This window comes from Sparus aurata, chromosome 22, assembly GCF_900880675.1.
Source record: "Sparus aurata chromosome 22, fSpaAur1.1, whole genome shotgun sequence".
Taxonomy (NCBI): domain Eukaryota; kingdom Metazoa; phylum Chordata; class Actinopteri; order Spariformes; family Sparidae; genus Sparus; species Sparus aurata.
The window spans coordinates 995,261-1,020,366 of NC_044208.1; the positions used below are offsets into that span (position 1 = coordinate 995,261).

The window sequence follows — 25,106 nt, forward strand, 5'->3', positions numbered from 1 at the left end:
CCTTGTCGCTGCACAACAATACAGCAACAATACTTCCTGAAACTGAAGCTGGAGAGTGAATGTATCACAATCACCATGGCTAATTAGTTATGTATCAATACACATGTTTCTGGGCTGCCCCCTGCCTCCGATGCAGACGCCAAACTGTGGGTTCACAGTGGGTTCATTATTCCACCTTGCACAGTGAGTGATGTCAGTGGCAGGGGCTCACCAAACCCACAGGATGGTGAGGACGACGCCTCGCAGGTTAAACACACAAGCTCCTGTCCATCACACACACTGGCGGAAATATATAGAGCTTAGCAAACATCTTTTACTATCAGAGCTTGTAGTCAGTGACCTGTTTTAAGTGGACATTAAGACTGTTCACTCTCTCTGAGAATATTTCACTTTAGTGGAAATGGGAAGCAGTGAAAAGCAGCTTATTTTCTACCTATAAAACATGTCATCATCATGTGGAGTTAATTTGACTGAATCTTAGGCCGGTTGTTAGGAATTCTACAGGATCAGTCAATACTAGGGATGTCCTAATTATTTTTTTTTCACCCCGATCCCGATCCAAGTCCTTTAATGTTTAGTAAATGCAGATACCGAGTCCCGATTCCGATACTTAGCCTTAACTAATATTTTCCTGGATAAAACAGCTGCATTATGAAAAAAAGTACCTGCATCCAAGGCCTTCCTTAATAAGTTTTTTATTTTGTTGAAACTAAGTATATATTTTCATATGGTTCTTTCTTATTCTGCATATGCTATTTCAACATTGACCTACCACCTTCCTTGTCTTAGCAGGTGAGTCTGTGACGCTGCACTGTGACAGCAGACCCTCGTGTACAGCCAGCTGAAGTGCATGTGAGACACAGGCCATGCACGGTACCTCCATATAATCCATTGCTTTTTCATATTTCCTAACGTTAAATTACGTGGACATGTTGGTTATCTATTTCACATGTGTTCAACATCTCCTCGGTTGCCTGTTTTACATGCTCTGCTGTGTGAGACCCACGAAACTTGTGTGCATACCGGGACGTTGTTACTCAAAAGTGGAGTCAATGTAAAGTAATGCAGAGATGGTAGGGCATGCCAGGGATTAAAAATTCCAGATGATGAAGAAAACCCTGATCCTCTACCACGGAGATGGGCTGGTTATCCAGAACGATGAATTCAGTTCATTTCCACACTGCAGACATTTTATCCGCAGCTTTGCCACAGTAACGTTACATGCACGTCTATCATATAAACTCTTCCTCCATTATTCACATCCTGTCGGAGAAGTGAGGCCAATCAGCCAAGATACCACTAATTCTTTATCTGCATTCAGTAAAAAGAGGGAGAGTGATTATGAGTTGATGAGTCAGGGTAAGAGATGAACACAAGTTGCAGGTAAAAACACCCTGAAAATGTCATTAAATTAGTGTAAAAATGTGCAGATGCATATAGTTTAATTACCATTTTGTCCGTTCATATTTTAACTGTACAATTACTATGATTGTAACACTGCGCCGCTGTAACAGCAGGTTTTAAATTAAAGTAATAAAGTTTTCTTAATACCGGCTCAAACACTGACTTTATTAAGCAAATTGGCCTCAGCATGACTGCTCCACATTAAATACACTCACTGTTGATGTCATTATAAAACTGTGTTTTCCGCATCACTTACAAGCAGTCAACTCTTTGTAGACTGAAAAAGCAAAGCATTGCTGTTACTGTATATAGATATGATTCCATTGATTTCCTATGTTATGTAGCTCACAGTTGTTATATTTGGACAAAGGAGAGTGGTGGTGTCAGATTGGTATTGGGGTATCACTTGCAAGCAGATGGAGGTGGTTCAGTTCTTGAAATTGAAAGCTCATTTCAATCAATTTTAGATGTAGAATCAAAATGGTGACATCCCTAGTTGATATACTTGGTATCTGAATAGTGAAAGGGAAAGGAAATGTTGGATTGATGCATCCCTAGTTTCCACCACAATGACAAGGAGTAAAGACATTGAAATGTGGCATCTTGCTCCCTGCACAGCCTCCTTTATCTGTGATGGACTCTTTAATTGTCAAGATGCATTATTTGCCAGCTGCCCTGAATAAAGGAAAATTATACCCACAATTACACATAATCAGGGCAGCAAAATGCTATGTATGTGAAATAAAAGGCAGCTTCTTGACCTGCTCTCTAATAGACTGGGGTGTCCATGGAGTGACTCATCACAAAAATAACAGGCGAAAGGCACAGAGTTAAACACCAGTATCATCGACATGACCAAACAAGTGAGCAAGCATGCACGCACCCACACATGGACACACACAGACACAGACATACACACACATACACACCTAAATCTTAGACAGAAGTTAGCTTGTGACTGGGAGGCTCTGCTGATTTGAATCACTGGGTCAAATAGGACACTACTAAAATAAATGAGTAAAGATCCCTTTGCAGCCAATGTTGAGACGCCCTTGACCACAGCCCTTAACCTTCAGAACAATCAAATCCTTTATGGATCTGTTCAACTCTGCCATCAAGTCCCCCCTTCTCTACCATCTAACCATCTCTGATATACTTTAATATACAGTTAGATATGACTGCGGTGACATGATGCCGCGATCACTGCTTGTGGCTTCAATTGGAGCTCAAAGTCACGTCTTTGATTGTCGTGAATCAGCAATAATGTGCAGAGAAGTGTGTGTCTGCCTCAAACACAAGCTGTGATTACTTTCCTCCTTGGGCTGCAAACAGTCAGTCAGCAGACGACTGAAATGTAAGCGGCAAGGTGAGGGATGAAATTTGCCTGGGAATAGATGGAAAATATGAAATTATAAAAAAGAGAGCTGGCAGGGAGAAGCCTTTAAAAGGGCCCTTTTTGGAGCAGATAGAGGGGAAAATGAGAGAGTAAGATTAAGGATGGATTGGTGGAGAGAGGCTGCAGGGGGAGGAAAATAGGAGTGCGAGGAGCAGATGGTGGCGAGGAGCCAGCCGCGATCAAAATCTCCCCAAAAATTTTAAAGGAAATCACTGGAGCACAATATCTCCGCCATCCTGTTGTCGCATGGACTTAACTGTTTATGGCTCAATCCACCTTCAGATACATTGAGAGTAGGAGAAAAGCAGAAAAACTTTCGACTGGAGGGTAGAAGAGAGGAAGATGAGAGATTTTAAGAGTTTATCTTAGTCAATTAGGTCAACTGAGACTCTGCCAGCTGATTAGTCCGTTCTAATGATTTTATGGGAATTATTCAAGTTTATAGTCACATCTCTGGAGGAAAACTTGGACGAGTCCCTGCTCTGTCAATAACACAATAACACAGAAAAGATTTATAAACCTAACGACCCATTCACAAAGTCCATAAAACTGTCTTCAGCAGCAAATGATAGATAATTTTTTCCAGTCTGGACACAGCCTTGAGAACAGTTTGGTATGTCTGCTCAACTAAGCTTACGATCAGTTTGTATGATAAAAGAGGAAAAGCAGGCCAAACCTGACTCCAGAGTTTGCTACCAATCACACACACTCCTCCAGAGGGCACATTTAGCTCCACAACAGGACAGAGACAAAGCAAGTACTGTTACTGAAGATATCCGAGGCCAAGGGAGTTCAACGAAGATTGCTATTCTGAAACGGTCTGTGTATTAGGTTGCATGCTTCATAGTAATGAAGTCATACTACTTATAATGATGTAACAGCGACATTGTCTTTTAATCAGTCCGGTAAAGAAGATCTATACCATGAATGAGCTCCCCTCTTTCTAGACTCCATAAAACTCAAGAAGAAACTTAAGTCAGTGGCTATATCATTATCTTTTGCATCAATATACACAGCTAACTCATGCTAATTTCTAATTAGCCTCAGACTGACCTCATTAATAACTCTTTTAGAGGGGATAACATGACTGGCCACAGTCCAACATCATCTCCTGAGCAGAGTTGGGCATGTTACTTTAAAAGAGTAATTAGTTGGGGCGCCGTTTAGCTCAGTTGGTAGAGTGCGTGTCCCATGTGCTGAGGCTCTGCAGCGGACCTGGGTTCGACTCCCAGCCTGGGTCCCTTTGCTGCGTGTCACTCCCCCTGTTTCCTGTCATATCTTCAGCTGTACTATCAATAGAGCCATAAAAGGCCAAAAAAAAGTAATTAGTTACAGTTACTAGTTACTTCTTCAAAACAAGTTAGTAATGGGATAACTCCACTATAAAAGTAACTAGTTACCAGTAAAAGTAACTATTGCATTACTTTTAATTATTCCCCTTCTGAGCTCGGTATTCATTTTAGCATACTCGAAATCCATGTATTTAGAAAGGTGTCCAGCACCTGTTCTCCCCAATATTTTTGCCAGTGAGTGCTCTGAAGGAGTCTGAGTCAGCTGTTGATAACAGGAGCATGTTCTCAACAACATACCTGCCTATCATTGCATTCAGTTCAGTCTGTGTCAAGCTGGAACAGAAAAATCCAGCTGTAGCTGCTTGGACAGCTCCGTGTCCTTCTTTGTTAGCGGAGCTCACGTTAGCCACACCTGAGGCCTGTACTGCGAAGGGGGCTCAACATAGCCAGGCTTTGTGCTCATGATGCAGCTCAACAAAGCCCCAAGTCCCCAAACAGAGTTAAACGGTACTGCGACGGTGGTTAACAACTTACTTTGTCAAGTCCGGTTCTCTGCTTTGTGCTCTGCGCGCGTACATGTAAAAGGGGGCGTTTGACGTCATATTATTCTACTTCCGTGCGAAAATGGATCGATCCCGGGCCACATATTTTACTCAAGATGAGCAGATTCTTATTATGCAGGACTATGAAGAATTCAAGGACACAATCACGGCAAAAAGTAACACTGTCGCCGCCAGTAGAGCGAGGGAGGGCTGCTGGCAGAAAATAGCTGACCGTGTAAATGCGTAAGTTAACAATGATTAATATTAAGATAAATATTATATTAAGCCCTTAGTGTTTTCATTTCTGAAAGCTCAACATTGTGCAACTTTTACATATTAACCCTCATCCATTTAAAAAATAAATACACTGAAGTAACAACTATCTTTTTTCATTTTTGAATGATGTCTCTATTGTTTTCACATTTTACTGATCTCAGTTATAGAATGCGCGTGTGTGTTTTATTGAAAGCGAGGCTGAGTGTGCGTAGGCTCGGTGTTTTTTTTTTTTTTTATTACTGTGTCGGGATGAACAAGCAAATGTAGCGACTGTCCCTGTACAATGACAATAAAGAGCTTCCTGACAGTGAAAATCGCTCAAGCCTGTAAGATTTGTGTTTGGGCGTACACTGCCCTACAACGGGTGAAACAATGATCAGTTCATCAGTTTATTCAAGCCACATCAAAGAAATAATTAACTTTGCTCATTATCTGTGACAAATAAATACTAGGTTGGCCTAATTAATATTTCATATTGCATTTTATTAAGATGTGGAAGCAGCAGTCGGACATGGCAGCAAGTTAGAGCCAAATACAAACACATCATTCAAAGTGGTATGTAGCCAAGCTGCCCCATCATTTTGTCAGTGTGGATAACATACTGTTTCCCATTTTATTTTAATATATCACTATCTTAAGCCAACAGGAAGAAGAATGAAAAGGGGAAGATTTCATTATGCAAGCAAGTAATACTGATGATGTAGAGGGGTATGAAAGTAGCCTACATTACCAGATATTTTATAGAATCCTTCCTTAACAAGCATTGTGCTCAAATGACTTGGGAACACTACAAACACGCAACACGCAGTGTTCTTGCTCAGATTTGCTGCATCACCAACTGAATGTAAAAAGGTTCCCGTGGCAAAAAAAAATGAAGGGCTACACAAACAGTTTGCCTTACAGTGAGCGCACAGCTTCTTCGAGTGGCATTCCTGACACTCGGCTCAATAAGTGAGCAAATGTTCCGTATTCCCTCGGCTGAAAATCTATATCGCTCATAGAGAATTTCATCAGGAAATGCCAGCGGATCAGCGCGATATCGAAGAAGCCGCTCACATCGTAGTGCTGCCAGAATTATTCTTGCTCCCAGGTCCACCGGGTTCTCAATGAATGGTGACGCCATCTCCGAATGATTTACACAGTGAAACAGCGGCGCTTTTATAGCCGATTTTAAGCTGAAACTCTGAACATAACCTGGTCGGGACCAGGTTATGAGCTAAGCATAAGTTACCATGGTGATCTAGCCGGGTTAAAAGAGAGCCACCTTCGTAGTACAGGGAAGCCTGGCTTTAGACTCAACATACCTCGCTAACCCACTAAACTGGCTTCGCAGTACAGGCCTCTGGCCTGCTGTCATCATCAACAGTGTCAACAACAGTGTTTTTGGCCACTAGTTTTGTAGAAGCGTGTGCTGTTGAGAGATGCTTCATTAGATCAGAGTTGCTTACAACGGACGTGGATTAAAGATTAAAGAGTGGAAAAGATTAAAGTAGTGTCTGTACTTTCACTATGAAAACGTCAACTTTCCCTCCGGATTCGCCATTGCTGCAGTTGACCGCTGCTAGTTTGTTTGTGCGAGACTGCTGTGTGCGTGTGGTTTGTGTATAAACTAAACTAAACACTACCTCTGATTGGCTTACGAACTCTCACTCTACCTTAGAGAGCCAATCGCCATCACTTATGCAGTTGTCCTGCCCCTCCCTCCTCCCTTGCCAAGCTAAAAAAAACAATAAAATAAGGGGCTGTCCAGACGAGAACGCCCTTTTGCGAAAACGCACATGTATTGCATCGTTTTGGCCAACCGTCCACACTGATCCTGAAAACACAGCGCCTGAAAACGCACTTTTTTGAAAATGGGTCTCAGGGTGGAAAAATCCGAAAACGCAGCCCTCCCGTTTGTGTGGACAGCGAATCCGCATACAAGGGCTGACACTTTTTATTCGAAATTTGAATATTCGTTCAAAAGTGGGGGGAAAAGTTCTTATTCGAATGTAATGACCTATTCGAATTCAAAATGTACACAACAAATAAGCGCAACAGACCGTTTGAAGTACTTCGCCTTGTGATCCAACAGAGGGTGCTCTAAAACTTTACTATCAGCTTGACCTGTTTGCACGCCTTATTGACCCTTTACCTATTAATTCAGCTAGTAAAGGACCCCGCGACGTCTCATAACAACAACAACAACAACAATGGTGGACTACATGCTCGTGATCGTGCCGCAGAAGATATTGAGCCTTTCTTGCAATTTACTCGCCTTGTAGTTGAGTGTGAGTCGCAGCAGCAGTTCAACCTCATTAAAGGTCCACACGAACGACTCTGGTTTCCTTGTACTTGCCATTTTCATCTTCTTCTTGTTGTGTTCGGTTTCTCCATCTACTGTCTGTCTGTTTTAGGGATGTAACGGTTACCGGTGTCACGGTAAACCACTGTGAAATTCCCGACGGTGAACGTTACCTTTTAAGTTTTAATTACCATGGTAACCGCCGCGGTCGGTAACCAAGGTGTGGAAAACTCGCGGCGCATAGGCAGCGTGCAACGTGCATTTGTTATGTAGTGAAGAAGACATGGCGGCGGGAGGACGTGATAGTAGCGGTCCTCACAGCATTTTTTCGCCTTCAAAGAGAACCAAATCTGCAGTCTGGCCGTATTTTGGTTATTGAGGATGGCAGCCCTGTCTGCAGGAGCTGCGAGAAGAAAGTTGTTGCGAGGGGCGGCAACACCTCCAATTTGCTTACTTTCACTTTACGACCATCACAACTGTTCAGCAAATGCAAGGTAAATTAACCTCAAGCTTGTGTGCATGATGTATGTGTATGTCGAGTTTTCTCTGTTTAATTTGCTGTTGTCACTAATGTAAACTGACCAGATAGTGGTATAACTGAACAAAGTTGATCCGTGATTTGGCTCGTTATCTGAACCGCTTATTAATTAGTAGATTTCACTTTTTAAAGTCGACCTAATAATTCCCCAAATATTGATGCAGAGCTGCAGTGAGGAGGATTTGACACAAACACGTACTGGGTGGACTGAGTTAGTGAATAGAAACTGACTGAGATGACTGACTTTCATCTCAGCTCCGTTCACTGGAGCAGCATCTACCTGTGGCTCAGCAGCATCGGACCAATCAGATTGACCGAGTCCACTGACAACAGACGAGCAGGCAGACAGAGAGACAGACAGCCGATATATAAGTAATATCAGAAATATATAACACTTTTGGATTATTTGTAGAATAGACTATATATAAAGAATAATATAAAATGGTGAATATAACATGTGTCTAGATAGAAATAAGAGCCAAAATAGAGTATTCATAATTCATTTAACAACAATAATCCTTTTTGTTTTGATTAAAAAATTATCCAACCTGTTCCTCACAAAAGTGATCTAAATTGTGAGTTTTGTGATCTGTTGGTTGCACCCTTAGTATTAAGTAACAGTGACAGTAATAAATAATAATGACATTTTCTATTCATTTTTTTCACAGAGAGGGTCTGCTGGCCAATCGAGTGCTGCTGCCACTACACTCACCGGCCACTTTATTAGGTACACCTTGCTAGTACCGGGTTGGACCCCCTTTTGCCTTCAGAACTGCTTTAATCCTTCGTGGCATAGATTCAACAACGTACTGGAAACATTCCTCAGAGAATTTGGTCCATATTGACATGATAGCATCACGCAGTTGCTGCAGATTTGTCGGCTGCACATCCATGATGCGAATCTCCCGTTCCACCACATCCCAAAGGTGCTCTATTGGATTGAGATCTGGTGACTGTGGAGGCCATTTGAGTACAGTGAACTCATTGTCATGTTCAAGAAACCAGTCTGAGATGATTCGCGCTTTATGACATGGCGCGTTATCCTGCTGGAAGTAGCCATCAGAAGATGGGTACACTGTGGTCATAAAGGGATGGACATGGTCAGCAACAATACTCAGGTTGCTTTGGCGTTGACACGATGCTCAATTGGTACTAATGGGCCCAAAGTGTGCCAAGAAAATATCCCCCACACCATTACACCACCACCACCAGCCTGAACCGTTGATACAAGGCAGGATGGATCCATGCTTTCATGTTGTTGATGCCAAATTCTGACCCTACCATCTGAATGTCGCAGCAGAAATCGAGACTCATCAGACCAGGCAACGTTTTTCCAATTTTCTATTGCCCAATTTTGGTGAGCCTGTGCGAATTGTAGCCTCAGTTTCCTGTTCTTAGCTGACAGGAGTGGCACCCGGTGTGGTCTTCTGCTGCTGTAGCCCATCCGCCTCAAGGTTCGACGTGTTGTGCGTTCAGAGATGCTCTTCTGCATACCTCGGTTGTAACGAGTGGTTATTTGAGTTACTGTTGCCTTTCTATCAGCTCGAACCAGTCTGGCCATTCTCCTCTGACCTCTGGCATCAACAAGGAATTTGCGCCCACAGAACTGCCGCTCACTGGATATTTTCTCTTTTTCGGACCATTCTCTGTAAACCCTAGAGATGGTTGTGCGTGAAAATCCCAGTAGATCAGCAGTTTCTGAAATACTCAGACCAGCCCGTCTGGCACCAACAACCATGCCACGTTCAAAGTCACTTAAATCACCTTTCTCCCCCATTCTGATGCTCGGTTTGAACTGCAGCAGATCGTCTTGACCATGTCTACATGCCTAAATGCATTGAGTTGCTGCCATGTGATTGGCTGATTAGAAATTTAAGTTAACGAGCAGTTGGACAGGTGTACCTAATAAAGTGGCCGGTGAGTGTACATCTCAATGCATGATTTAGGTTGCGGTACCGACATTTAATAGTCGGTACCGGTAACGGCGTTGTAACGATGGAAATAGTAATTAGTTAGATTACCCGTTACTGAAAAAAGTAACGCCGTTAGTAACACCGTTTATTGTAACGCTGTTATTCCCAACACTGCTCCTGAGTGACAGAGCTGTTTCTCTTCACATGAACAGTTCCTCCTGCAAGATCAGACTCACAAATTCCAGGCTGCATCATGAAGCCCGGCCTCAGTCCCTGTCATTCATCTGTGGTGTGAAACCTGCAGCGCCTGGGAGGCATGAAGCCTTTCAGCAGCTGTCACAGTTTGTTACCATGACACTTTACAGTCCCGTCACCCTGACGATGCTGCTTATCAAACAGCCCAAGATAAGCTGACATCAGCGCTATGTGCCACCTGACATAACCATGCAGACGAACCGACCACCATTATATAAACACTGTCATCATCATGGGGGAGGAATGAGCTCCAGCCAGATATCTCTAACCCTTCACAGTCAGAATACCACCATCAGCCTGTCTACTCATCTGCTGGGTCTACAGAGCTTGTTAACAATACCAGCTTCTTTTTTTATATAATTATACTAATCAATCAATTGAATTTAGTGGGAATGAACACTTTCACTTCACAAATTAAATGTAATTATGTGACTGTTGTTCAGTTCAATATGAAACAAACAAATGTTTTCCACATCTGGACTAGAACTTGGCAGTATGGCCTTAAAATAATATCACAATATCTGTAGGCCACATCACATTATACGATATTAGATATTTTGAAATAAATAAATGACTAAATTACATATCACAATATTTTCGACCAAATAGGCCTTTCTTCGATGGGGATATTGCAATAATATTGTTGGCATGTCTATTGGTACTTTCACAAAATACTGATACAATGAGATTCTGAATCTTTGTAGTACAGTTAAAACAAACTTTCAAGCTTACTGCTAACATAAACCGTGAGAACTGTGGTTCCAACACTACCATTTTTGGGTTGCACGTTACCTTTATTTAGACGTTCACATTGCTTTTTCAGAGAACTTGGCTGCTCTAAATGGCTTTGAGCAACTTGACATCCATCTTGCTGTCACCACACAGATCTATTGTTCCTGATATATCAGCTGAGCAAAGCAGGGAAACTTGATTCACTGCTGAAGGTTGCTGACTGTGAAAAGTTCATCGATGACAAACTCCTCTCAGCTTTCATCATTCAGTCAGCTGTTACTGAAAATTTTAAATTAACAGACCTCTGGGTCTCTCTCTCTCTCTCTCTCTCTCTCTCTCTCCCCCCCTCTCTCCTCCCTCAGGTTTAAAGGCTACAACATCTTTATTCCTGTCTGCTGCCATCGGCTGTTTAGCAATGCTGCTCCAGTCTGAGGAGACATGCTCCAAAACACATGATAATCAAAAGCAACCAATGAGTATGTTGTTAAAAAGTATGATGAAGAGCAGGAGAAAACGCGAGAGATGAAAAGTTAGTGGTTTCCATTCTGAGACATGGACACAACATGCGGCTCTTTGAAACAACCAAAGCTATTGTTAACCGCAGTCTGGCCTACTGAGCAATTCCAACAGCTGGATTCAATTAGGGGCTTTCTTAAAGGGGGCAGGCCCCATCCACGCTGTTCGGACATTTGAATGTTCTCTACATGGAGCAGAACATCTCTCACAGCACCATGCAGAAGAAAATATGTGACAAAAACTGCTGCGCTGCGTTAGACATGTCAACCGCAATCAAGTAGAACCAATGCTTTCTGTCTCATCAGCAACCTCAGGCAATTTTAAGCACACATTCCTCTACCTGCTGTCCTGCATGTTGCCTCAGATAAATAAGGGCATTTCAAAAACCTTGACACTAAAGTGGTAAATCTTCACTGTAGAGGCTAAGCTACAAGCATTTTGGAACAACCTGTCTGAAGTGGGTTCACAAGCTGTACCCTGTGTTGAGGATATATATTATGTATGTAGACATAATACAATCAGCCCAATCGGGGGGGGGGGGGGGGGAATAATGATTGGATGTTTTGGGAAAAGCCCCGGATCTCTGTGCCTTGAAAAAAAAATAAATAAATAAAATATAATTGCCTAATGATGAAAATAGCCCTGGAGGTTTTCATGTGGTTGCATATCAAACGACCAGCAGCCACAAATGCAACATTGTCACCAGCGCAAATTGCGCAGAAACTGACCTGACTTTCCTTATGCTAAAATGGGCAGAGTCTGAATAATTTGTGGCAAATTCAACATCAGTGTTATTTTTTCCCCCTCTATGTGTCACTGATATTACCAGAGCCCATGTATTAGCCTATAGTGGGGCGGCTTAGCTGAAAAATTGTGCACTTTGTGATATAAGCATGAAATTTGGTACAGTTAAGGCAGTCTGAAAAAAATCGGGCCATTGTGAATTTTCAACATGGCGGCTGTGGCGGTCATTTTAAAAATGACCGCCACTGACAACAGTATTCAGACCAATTTTCTTATTTGCATGGTTTAAAATATGATGTTGATGATCTTGTGAGTTAAATGTATTTACCATACCTACTTTAAGGAAGTACATGAAGAATACATATAAATCAATAAAAATTCAAGATGGTTGCCACAATCAGCATGAACATTGTAATTGTAATAAAGTTTCGTATATTGCATATGATATGGTCAAACTCCATGAATAATTATTTTATCATGCAGAAATGTGTGACAAGCCCAGAATCTTCCTTTGTTCTCGCAATTCAAGATGGCCACCATTTACTTGCAGATATCACACACACAAATATAAGCAGTGCTGGTTAAAATTAGCTAAACAGAATTTAGTTTAATTTCAGTCTTTTTCCTCAAACTTCACAAATACCTAGGTCTTAAAAATAGTGACTTGTTGATGTCACCTTCAAGTCCTTCAATTCATTGGAAAGATCAGGATGTGACTTGACCATATTCTCACCCCGGAAGCTCAGCCCTGCTTAAAGTCCGTGTAAAGCGGCAAAAAAATTGTGTTATGTGTTTGTCACACCAAAGAAACATGTATCATTGACCACTGAGCCAAATTTGAAAGATTAAAAAAATTGTTAAGTATATAAAATTAGGTCTCTAAATCATGGAAAAACAAGCACTTCTTTCTGCTGTGAAACGCTGGGGGCGTGTCAGTTAGGCTGCGTTCACACTGCAGTTACAAGTGACCTGAATCCGATTTTTTCGCTCATATGTGACCCATATCTGATTTGCTTTTGACAGTGTGAACAGCACAAGTCACATTGAATCTGACATATTCTAATCAGATTCAGGCCACATTTAAATGTGGTACTGAATCGGATACGTATCGGATTTTTTTGAATGCGACCGCAATCTGAACAGCCAGGTCGCATTTAATGCGACTTTGACGTCATTTTGACCCGCGCTGCACTGTTTTGTAAATGAATGACAAATAAAGTTGATTACTTCCTACATCAGAGACTGCCGTCCGCACACCGGCCGCACTCACACAACTCATTGCTTTTTATTGCTAATAGGCCTATGTCACTATATCTTCATTTATTATGAAGTATATTTTCGCTTGCAGCAAACACATTTAAACGTTTGTCTGATCTTTTTACACGCACTATCTGTGGTGCTGGAATCCCCACTTCCAGCCTCACTCGCACAATTCTGAAATAAACTGTGGCCCATGGGTGCGATCTGCCGGGGAATATACCTATGTATTTTTGATTCAATAAACATGAAATTGATTGTGTATCCATCTCTTAAAGCCATAGACGGATGATCATGACCACGGGCCTACACAAGCAAACTGTGCGCACGCAAAGGCGCCGAAAGGCAAGGGCGCAAAGGCTGTTACATAATTACATTGAATGTAATAATGTCCGCAAACGTAATAAACCTCAAACACCTAATAATAATACTGACCGTGTGCAAAATCCAACTGCTGACCCTCCGCTCCGCTGTCACACAACGGATCCCCGTCCGCGCTCCCTCTCTCTTGCCCGAAAAATAATTTCCATGAAGAAAACATCGCCTGACATTTAAATTTAAGTTCCCCTTGACAGTACAAATCTCAAGAAATCTGGATGTATTGCTCATTTGTAAACACAGCACTTAGAATCTAAAGGTTTATTAATTCAATTCATTTAAAATTCGCTTTATTGGCATGAATGCCACAACAACAATATTGCTCCAAGCACCAAGAACCACGAAAAGTATACCTAGCACAGCAAATAATAATAATAATAATGATAATAATAACAATAATAATAACAATAATAATGATAACAATAATAATAATAATAACTTTGAACATTATCACAATTAAGTTATCAATCTGCGATATAAACAAAATGCAAACATTACAGACTTCTAACCATTTTTCTAAAAGTGTCTGTTTTTTAATTGAGAATAGTTTTTATATAAATTACACAAAAGGAAAAGAAAATGTGATTTGTTTTACCTATTTCAGCCATAAGCAGTCATATTGACCGCACATAATTTCGCGGGATATCATTCATTGTCTCTCTTGTCTCTAACTTTGTTAGCGGTCTCCAGCTGTGCGACTGTAACACAACATTATATGAAGAAGGACTAACACTAATAGCCTAATTGATTGTTAATTCTTCCTCTTACAGAACTGTTAACGACTCGAAACAATGTTATTATATATGACTTTTCTAAACTAAATGTCGCGGCTTCAAATGCATCAAATTCCCACATCCAGTTACGCAGGCAGCTGTCCAGGGTGCTGAACCAGGTGACAGACAAAGCTGCACTCTGCGTTCTGATGTTTGCTGGGCAGATCTGTCCCCCTTGCTTTCTCATCCACTCTGTTGTGGGAGATCTCCCACAGAGCAAAAGTAATACACATTTTTTCTCTCCCCGCTCGACTCGAGCCCGGCTGAACTCTGGCCTGAGCCCACTTCACCCAGGCGCGAGCCTGCAGCCCCCGCTCCTGCTGACAACAGACCGGGGGAGAAAACAGACATTCCTTTGCTCAGAACATATCAGGCTGTGTCTGAATATGCACGAAGATCGGTATAACGCATTGGAGCAATTTTCATACAATTTCGGATATTTAGCATGATAAAGTAATTTCAATTCAACATAGCCATTTGTCCAGCTGAAGCATAATGAGCGTTATGTAATTTTAATATGAAGTAGGCTTGTTTTGCGGTTAATCAGCCACATGATCCGTTCGAACCCACAAAGGAAAAAAGGATAAATGCGCAGCCTCCGTTTCCTTTCTGAATGAGTCCGTTTGGAGTGTGGCGGGGTCTTTGAAAAAAAGGGAAACCCCGCCATTACGATGAATTTAAGTCTATGTTCGGAACAGCGGGGTTTCGGAAAGGCGGGGTGTAACCCTTACCGGTTGCCGTTGCCATGTTCGCTTCCATAAACAGCTGTGGCATGATGTCATCAATGATCAACTGCGCATGCGGGTCACTTCAGGAGCGTGAGCTGTTCACACTGCAATCCGTAGACAGGCCGCATTTAAAGAGGTAATGTGAACAGCCAAACAAAAAATCGGATTTGATCAATAAATCGGAATTGTGCATTAAGACCTGCAGTGTGAACGCAGCCTTAGAGGCGCTGGAACCACGCCCATGCGGCGGGGGCTACACGTCATGTTAATGACGTCGGTGTCTCCCCAGGTGTTCCCCAGGTGTTCCCCTTGTCTATCTAAACCCGCGGACAGTTTATAATCATATAGATGCTGTTATAACGTGTAGTGATTGAGATCCTGACCCACTAAACATCCTGGAAAGTGACGGAGTGAAGTTTTTCGCGCTAAATTACATAATTATACATAATCACCATCAGTAAACAGGACGCTGTCTGACTCTGTCACTCGCGGGGACGGAGGCTGTTTTCTGGGGGACAGTTTCCTGAAGTCTCGGTCAGGAGGGCTGGCGGTCGCGGTGATTTATTTTCGTCAAACACTCGGTGAGTTAAACACTCTTGTGACAAGCGTGACAGACGCTGTTTTGTGAGCAGAAATGTGAGGAAGAGTCGGGAGGACAGGGAGGGGAAGGACAGGAGGACAGACGCTTCTCCACATACAGCTGTGGTATTTGTTTTCCTCATATAAGTTGCTAAAGACAGTTATAGTTACTACGTTACTTTTGTTCGGTCATGTAACGTTGCTTTGTGGGACATTTCTCTGTATTTAGTTAAGTGAAGGACCTGTGTAGTTAGACTGTCAGACCGACACGCCCTCGCTCCGCGCCTCCGGATTATCCGTTCACACTGGGACGGCTCACCAATAATGCGACCCTGATACTACCTCCACATACCGCCGGTGGGACCCGCCGTCAGCGGGACGGAGAGGGTCAGCGGCGGCGCAGCCACATCATGCCGGTGGGACCCGCCGTCAGCGGGACGGAGGGCCGGCTGCGGCGCGGCGGCCACAACATGCCGGTGGGACCCGCCGTCAGCGGGACGGAGTGGGTCGGCTGCGGTGGCGGCCACATTATGCCGGTGGGACCCGCCGTCAGTGGGACGGAGAGTGTCAGCGGCGGTCAGCAGCGGCCACATCTCCTCGTCGGCGGAGGAGAGGATGCAAGCCGGGGACGGAGTTGACCAGCGTCAACGGACTCCCCCGTTTCCATACGTTGTCATCCGAAGGAAACTTAAATAAGCTAACAGCGCCGTCACCCTGCACACTGTGGCATCCAGGAAAGATGCAGCGCGATGTGGAGGAGACATGGCTGGTTAGCTGACTGGTTGACTGGTTAGCCAACTGCAAACTATTGTAAGCAATGCTATCCGAGACTGGAGGGTGAGTGGGAGAACCGCTGAAGCTGACGCGCTGAACGTATTTATACCACTTCCGCAGCAGGGCGGGGTTTATGCAAATCATATGGCCGCGTTACGTAACGCGGCTATGATTTGCATGATTTCTGACCCGCCTATTAAATCCTGAACACAGAAATGTTGAAAAACTGTTTGTGAGCCTAGCTCCAAAATTAAATTCTACATGGCCGAATGGCTTTTACATGTTTTAAGTAAACACATTTATGACCCGTTTAATGTGTTTAGAAGAAAATGGCTGATTTTGGTTTACACGGACCCGGCCTGGTTGACTTCCTGTATGGTGAGGACTGCGGAATCTGAATCCCGCACACACTCTTCCCTATTCTTATCTATTGCACTTTTCTCACCCCGGAAGCTCAGCCCTGCCTAACCCGGTCCGGTTGACTTCCTGTATGGTGAGGACTGCAGAGTCTGAATTCTGTGCCGAGACGGCACCATGTAATTGCATCCTCTTACTTATCTATTAATTCGCACTAAATTGTCCTGTACTTGTACTGTCTTTTGTTGTACTGTTGTTGTTATGTGCGGTGTCCTTGAGTGCTATGAAAGGCGCCTTCAAATAAAATGCATCCTTATTATTATCATTATCATTATTATTATTATTGCGACATGCCTTGAGTTGATATTTGTCATATGCTCGGCTCTAGGTAGGCTTACAACTAGATAAATAAAACCTATTTTAAAACTTATTTTGTTATTACAATTAGCTCACAACTAGATAAATGAAACTTATTTTTCCCAATTGACACCCTGTTCCACATAAATTGTTAACGTGCTAATAACACATTTTAAAATGGTGGACTGCTGTTAATATAAGACTATTTAGTGGGAAGATACCACAGACCGAATAGTGAACATGCTGCATGCATTCTATGTGCTCCTTTGATATTTCACTGCATCAAGCCTGTTATTAGATTGCAAGAGCAGAAAGGTTTTTTTTAATAATTAACTTGAATCTTTGAGAGTGATTGTGTGCCACATTATTTTTCCTCTTCCTATACTATTGCTGGTGGTGGTGAGGGTTATCTGAGGGTCATTATGAACCATTTTGGACATGCCTGCCTGATGCAGGCCAGTCCAGCTATAAACTTATCTCCAGCAAATGTAAGAAGGGTTGTGTGTAATGTAAGTGCAAAAACGCTGCCTTAGTCTGCACAGCTCTCTGTTACTGTGAAGGGGATTGCTGAGAGTCGATTGACCCCATGTTTGGACAGTTACTATTGTCAGTTAGGCCTATCTTGCATTGTGAGCTTCCAAATAGGCTAAATACTAAAGTTGCCACCTGATTTCCTAATCATAACAATGTGTGATTTGACCCCAATATCATTCATATCACAGGAATCCATGCAACTTTGAAGCAGTAACGATCAAACCAGTTATGGCGGCCATCTTGAAATGTATAATATTCATGTACAAACTCCAAAGAGGTAAATAAATTTAGCTAATTGCATGATCAATATCATATTATAACTAACACACAAAAGAGAATTCACATGAAAATGGTAGTCAATGGCGGCCATTTTGAAAAATGGCTGCCATGGCCCCCATAATGAAAATTTGTGATGGCCCGATATCAAATTCTTTTTTGGACTCTCTTTAATCAAACTTTCTTTTTTAATCAAACTTTATTTGTATGGCGCTTTTCTTACAAAAAAAGTAGCGAAAAGTGCCTTACAGAGATTTAAAACAACAAAAGAAAAAAAGATACAGCAAATAAAATCAAGAGAAGAAAATCAAAAGAACCCAACCCTCCCACCCCCACAGACATGCACAGAGACATACACAAATACATACACACTCATACACACACTCACACATACGCAGACACGCAGACACACACACTCACACCCACACATACACTAGCTGTCACTAACGAGACATGGCTGGGCAGCGAGACCTGAGGTGCGGAGGCAGCTACCTTTGGGGTGCCAACCACACTGAGAGAGATCCTGGTCCAAGGCCGCAGGGAGCGCCACCACAGAGACCACCCCATACCGGGCAGACAGGAGGCCCCGCACCAGGGTGCAGAGCCCTCTAGCCAACCGGGCCAAAACCGTCCATGGGGCAGCACCCACAGCAGCGGACCAGAAACTACTCCCAGTCTGGCAGGCCCCCATGAGGAAACACTGGGGATTAAAAACTGACAGACTAAAACAGTAAAAAAAAGAAAAGCATAGAGGCTAGAAACATGAGGAACTAAAACATAAAAGCATAGAGTCTAAAAACAAGAGGGACTAAAACAATAAAAAAGGATAAAGGATACAAGCTCTGATTAGCACAGCATAAAAAAGAATTTAAAAGAATTTAAAAATCAATTAAAAGCCTGGTTAAAAAGGTGGGTCTTGAGCCTCTTTTTAAAAACCTCAACAGTCTCATTTGGCTGTAAGTGTACTAGATTTCACGCTTTTATCACAAAGTGCACGATTCTTTGGAATTATGCTGTTAAGCCGTTGCCGTTGCCGTTGCAGGGGTCGACAACATAAATGGCCCGGTGGCCCGGATGTACTTTTAAAACTGTCAAGGCCACCAGAACGCTCCAAGCACTGGCCCAGTGGGGCCAGTGAAAAATAATGCCTTGAAAAAAGATAACAAGTAAAAATTGTAATAAATCTAATTTCACGTTAATTCCCTGCGGTTTGAAATGATTTCTGTGAAATCGTCTCGGTAGCTAATTATCGCTAATAGTGTTACGAGATTCCGACCCAATCAAAGACAGAGACATCTTCTTTCTGTGCGCAGCGAGCGCTGTGCCCTGGGACGTCAGCACACCACCTGCAAGCAACTGCAGTGTGCACAGCTCGCTCGCTCCTGTGGAACGCGTGCCGCTCGCTCACTGCTGCTGATTGAAGGTTGTCACTAGAACCGATAAGAACCTTTTTTTCGGTACTGTGAAACTTTGCCCTCAGCACCCGTCGTGTCGAGTCCTGTTGGGACCGATGCGGACGTTACACTGTTGAGGCATATTTACCATTTTATCTTTGTTTTTACTTCATTGTTAAAGCACAGTGGAGCTTAAATACAAGTTTGATGTGAAACAGTTATTTATTTATTTATTTATTAATTCAATAAAGTAGCCTAATGAATTTTTATTTTTTTTGTTCTTAAATCGTGGTATCGAATAAGTATCGAGAATCATGGAAATTTACTAGTATTGGTATCGTAGAAAGTTCCAGCCTTGATGGCTAGACCGCAGGAATTGGCTGGGATATGTTGACATTGTCCTGGGCCAGTGGTTAGAATGGTGGGGCCAGTGATCTTCAAAATTTCCCTTATTGTCTACCCCTGCATTGCAGCATTTACGGAGGTTTATAGTAGTAAGTTATTATGGATAGGGAGGTTCTTTGGAAAAAAAGTTGCAGCCAGAGCAAGAATGTAACTAATAAAGTAACTTGGAATCTAAATTAGTTACGTTTAAACAAGTAATCAGTAAAGTAACTAAGTTACTTTTTAAAGGAGTAATCAGTAATCAGATTACTGTTTCATGGTAACTGAGGGAACACTGTCTGAGGGGCTAAAAGCCCCAAATTTCGTCCACTCCTAGCGACACCCCTGACACTCAGCATGGGGTCATTCCTGCCCATCAGAAGTAGAACTTAGATCGGGCCCAAAAAATCAAGCCCGACCCGACCCCGTGCACGTTGTGTCCAAGCCTGGCACGACCCGATTTAAACCCGTCATTTTTCTAATATGTGAGCTCTTATAACTGACATTCTCAACTACAATTCCGAGTTGTTTGAACTGCAGAAATCTGTTTAGAATTATCTTAATGAATAATACAACAAGTACCACACTTAATGCACTCGACAATGCCGACACATGTTGTCACGGCCCACGACTTGTTTAAAATGGGTCCATACCTCCGACTTTCCTCCAAATTTGCTCAAAGTTAATTCTCCTGTTTTCATTTTTTTCTTTATATCTTCAAGCTCCATGTTGCTCTTAGGCTACACAATCAGTGATGCCGGTAACGCGTTACTCTAATCTGACCACTTTTTTCAGTAACGAGAAATCTAACACATTAATATTTCCAAAGCAGTGATCAGATTAAAGTTACTTATTCAATTCACTGTGCTTTACTATCATTTTCCTTAGTAAAAATATATATTTATACGTCTCGGGGAGTGATGTCACGTGTGCAACAAGTCACGTTTTCAGCTTGAGGACACTCACTCACGTGTTAGACCACGCAGCGACTCAAACAACGCGGAAGGAGGAGAGAGATGCGCGTTTTGTAGCTGGAAATTACAGTCATTATTTTGAGTTATTAAAAAAATACAAAACACATTTGACCCGGCCCGAGGATAGTGACGGGAAATGTCGGCCCGACCCAGGGTCGGGCTCGGGTTTGGGCAGAGAATCTAAACTCTAATCAGAAGACAGACAACATCATGCTCACTGGGAAACAAAGACTCCTTCAGCGTTACACAACAAGCACACATATCCTCAGACTGAACATCTGTGTTCATAGGCAGTGTACTGATGGGTGTCAGATGGGTGCACCCTACATGCTGCAGGTAGACTGTCAGCATTAGATTTGAAAGGCGTGTCCACTTTACACCTCTGCCATGTGCCACAAAGCATCTGTGTCAAGTCTCCTCATCTGCATGAGCAGAAGCTGGGTGACATTCACAGGTGTCTGCCAGCCAGCCCAAATGTCATTTCCCAGCTAACAAAAAGTGCACGAGCCATGCAACAATCATAACGTGGCTTCAAATGAATGCTGCCCAATACCATCTCATCCCCATACCAAACCATACTATCCCATCCCCATACAAAACCATACCATACTATCCCATCCCCATACCAAACCATACTATCCCATCCCCATACAAAACCATACCATACTATCCCATCCCCATACCAAACCATACTATCCCATCCCCATACCAAACCATACCATACTATCCCATCCCCATACCAAACCATACCATACTATCCCATCCCCATACCAAACAATACCATACCATACCATTCCATCACCATACCATCCCATCCCCATACCATACCCTCCCCATACCATACCAAACCATCCCATCCCCATACCATACCATACCAAACTAGGGGTGCACCGATCCGCTCGCAGCGATGTTGGATCAGAATCAAAATCAGAATCAGAAATACTTTAATAATCCCAGAGGGAAATTATTGGTTGGTAATCTGCCGTTGCTGGCGGGGTCTTCAGGTGTTCAGCACAGGAGCACCTGGACCTCTGCTGTCACTTCACCCCAGGCTTCATCGCTTGGATTCATCGCCACCGCTGTGTGCACGGAGCCTCCAGACGCTAGTTTGTTTAGGGACGGTGCTGCTGACTTCAGTGCTAGTGTTCCCTCCGTGCTGACTGACAGCCGCTCCATTTATTCTTTGTTTTGTTTGTTCCACTTTGTTAAGTGTCCTTGGGTACCCTGACAGGCGCTATATAAATTAAATGTGTTATTATTATTATTATTAATGTTACACATGTTTACAATGTTTGGTATATGTTTGATTATTTTGTCTTAGTTAGGAAAGTAATGTTTAGTTAGGAAAGTCTGGTGCCTTTAGTCTCTTCCACATGGTATAAGGTGGACGGTATACAGTTTATTATTAATTCAACAACGGTATCGGATCGGTATCGGGTATCGACAGATACACAAAGTCCAGGCATCAGTATCGGGAATTAAAAAGTCGAATCGGTGCATCCCTATACCAAACCCTACCATACCATACCCTCCCCATACCATACCAAACCATCCCATCCCATCCCCAGCGCGCACAGATAATCCCTCTGATGCAGTGTGGGAGTAGCAGCAGGAATGAGCGAGCGCCATTCCAAACCCATGCACGTCCTCAAATGCAGCATGCATTGAATGTAACGTTGCCTGACGGTGCGATACAGCTGACAGTATTCACTCTATCTAATAAGACTTACATGGCACTGCAGGCACACACCGCGTAAAGCCTCTCCAAAGTGTATCTGCGCCCAGTGTGCGTGCGTGTGAAATGTTAGACAAAAGACGCTGTTCTAATGTCTCAGCTGTAGCTGTCCTCGTGTCTCAGCTGTAGCTGTCCTCAGCTCCAGCAGGCTCTGCTCTGTGCGCTGCTTCAACTCCTCACTTCCATCATGTTCTCGCCCACCGAGCCGCCTCGTCCCCTGTATTCTTTCTTTTTTTTAGACAATTGCGAGCTTCTTACCTCATGACGACAGTGTTGTCAGGCCAAATATATCACAAACTCCTCCAGATATCGACGACGAGTTTTCCCAAAAGTTCACCGTTCGGTTTGAGGCTACAGGCGACCAGATGAATGGGACTCCGACGGCGTAACAGGAGGCTTCACAGTTTGTATGCTATCCGGTAAAAAGTACACAAAAGAAAAGAAAAAGAAAACCGTGGGTTACAAACAGTCGTATCCTACATGATCTTGAGCATCGCGGCTCCGCTGGTGGCGATGAGTCACTGGGAGGAAAGCAGACGAATGTGGCGTTTGTCGGGCTTCTCTGACGCACTGTGGTCGTTGAGAAGCGGCGCTGTACCGCTCGGGTGCCGCTCCGCTGCCTGCTGCCTGCAACACGTGCTGCGTTCATGGCCGCACTGTCAGCTCCTACTTTGAAGATCCCCGCTCGCACAACTGAAAATCTACTTCTCCTTTACTAAAACTACATGTTTTATCAATGTAGGAACGTTTAGAGAAGAGCACAGCTTTCAAATAGGCTAATTTAGGCCTTTAGGGATGTATTAAGATTGTCAGGAAATCGTACTTACATAGCCAACCCATGGCAAAGTTAACAAAATGACTAGATGGTGAGATTTTGATTGTTAGCCTACTTAACTGCCTTCACAGCTTGACAAAATTACTTTGAAGTTGGTCTGTTTTATTTAAAATTGTCTATCACTGATAAGATATTGCCCCAGGTTGTGATTGTTATACAGATGTAGTATTAGTCTAATACAGCTCTTAACTAAAATTCGCTTTCATGTGCGCTTAATTTAGCATTGTTTGATTCACCACGGCACCTGAAGGGAGCATTCGACGCAACTTGTGGGGACGTAGCACGTACAGGTTGCCCCTGACAACCGAGTTGGCTCTCTTGCTGTGTGTTTCTGTGTGTGATGATGAGCTGGGACCAAAGTAGACTGAAAATATAACAAAAAAAATAAGCATGTTAAATCGGCTGTAGGCCGTGTGTTTTCCTTTTTAAAAATAACTACAGTAATCCTTGAATACATTTAAAATCATGCATCATAGATACAAAAACAAAAAATGTTAGGAGTTTATAAACAGGTCACTATAAACTCTTATATAGATTGTAGGAGGTGACAGTGTGCAGTGGTCCTCAAGGCGCCCCCCGGGCCGCATATTTGTGGCCCCTGAACTATTATTCCTTCACCACGTGTTTTGATCGGGTCGTCACGTGTTTACCGGGACTTGTCTCCATGCCAAAGATACACAGACAGCTGGGTCATTCACTGCTGCGAGTGCAATTTTTAACTTTCACTGTCGTTTTTGGAGCAGTTCGCATATTGACATTTTGTAGTAAAGGTCCTGGGTAAGATTTGAATGCACTTCATTTAGCGGAGAATATCTCAACTGTTACAGACTAATATGACCCCATTGAACAACGTGGGTGTGTGCAGGGCTGGACTGGGACAAAAAATCGGCCCTGGCCTTTTTGGCCTAGACCGGCCCCTCATAATTAGCGGAGCACAACCGAAAAAAAAACCCCCATAACTTTTTGCCTTTAGGCTTATTAGAAATTTACAGTTTATTATTACTTTAGAATTCTATCAAATAACCATTGTGGAAAGCAAATAAGTACATTTACTCAACACATAGTTGAGTAAAGGTATATTCTATTTCAAGCACAATGTATCATCGGCATCCTAGATCTCAGAAGTTTAGCATCTATTGTTAACTCTACCACTTTTGTCTGCTCTGTGTAGTTCAATTGATTATTTTATCCTTTTTATCGAAATTATCTCTAATATGTATTTTCTGAATTTCCCTGATATTGTAGCTCAATTTTAGTTCTTCAGGTTAAAAGGTGCTCCCTTTAAAAAGCTATACAATTATCAGGCTAAAAACAGGGCTGCTTTATGAACTCATGCAAAGCAACTTGTCTTAAAAGCATTTGACAGATCTACTCTTGTTCAATGGGCAAACCTTTTGCTAATAGGCCTAATACTTTTTTTTACACTTACTTTAGTCATGCTTAAATTGCAAAGCTTTTACTAATCATTTAGCAGTTTTAAAATCTGTTTTTTTAAAACATGTTTAACCACAGCATAGAGGGTTGCTACACATTCAAATTACTATGCAGCCTTTCAACACACCTTTAACCTAAATATCTAAAATGCTATGATGGAGCCTAAAACAGACACTTAATGCTCATCCGACACTTCTCAGCATTGACCGTTTGGTGTTTTATCAGAATAAGGTGCCGTGGCTGCCAAATTTGAGAAGTATGCAACACCAATTAATATCGATACTAATCAATCGCCATTGCTCATCATTATCATGTAATTAGAGTTCTCAACGGGCCGGAAAATTACAGTCCAAACCCGACACAGCGCTACAAACCCGCATGAATTGTCTGCCGCCCCCCACGTTAACTCGGCCAGAGCCCGCGGGTTCGGTCGGGTTTGTCGGAC

At 42.8% G+C, this 25,106-nt stretch overlaps 1 protein-coding gene across 2 annotated transcripts in view; it reads right to left on the bottom strand.

Annotated features, from left to right (window-relative positions):
* Positions 1-23,036, bottom strand: part of enah (ENAH actin regulator) — a 296,947-nt gene extending 273,911 nt beyond the window's left edge. Inside the window, exon 1 of one of the 2 annotated variants that reach the window (XM_030406060.1) lies at positions 22,651-23,036. In XM_030406060.1, coding sequence (XP_030261920.1) covers positions 22,651-22,655 — 5 coding nt within the window. In that variant the 5' untranslated portion in view covers positions 22,656-23,036. Of the gene's footprint in view, positions 1-22,387; positions 22,599-22,650 lie in introns of those variants that run through there. The other variant, XM_030406061.1, reaches the window with a different exon arrangement.
* Positions 23,037-25,106: the final 2,070 nt, after the last annotated feature.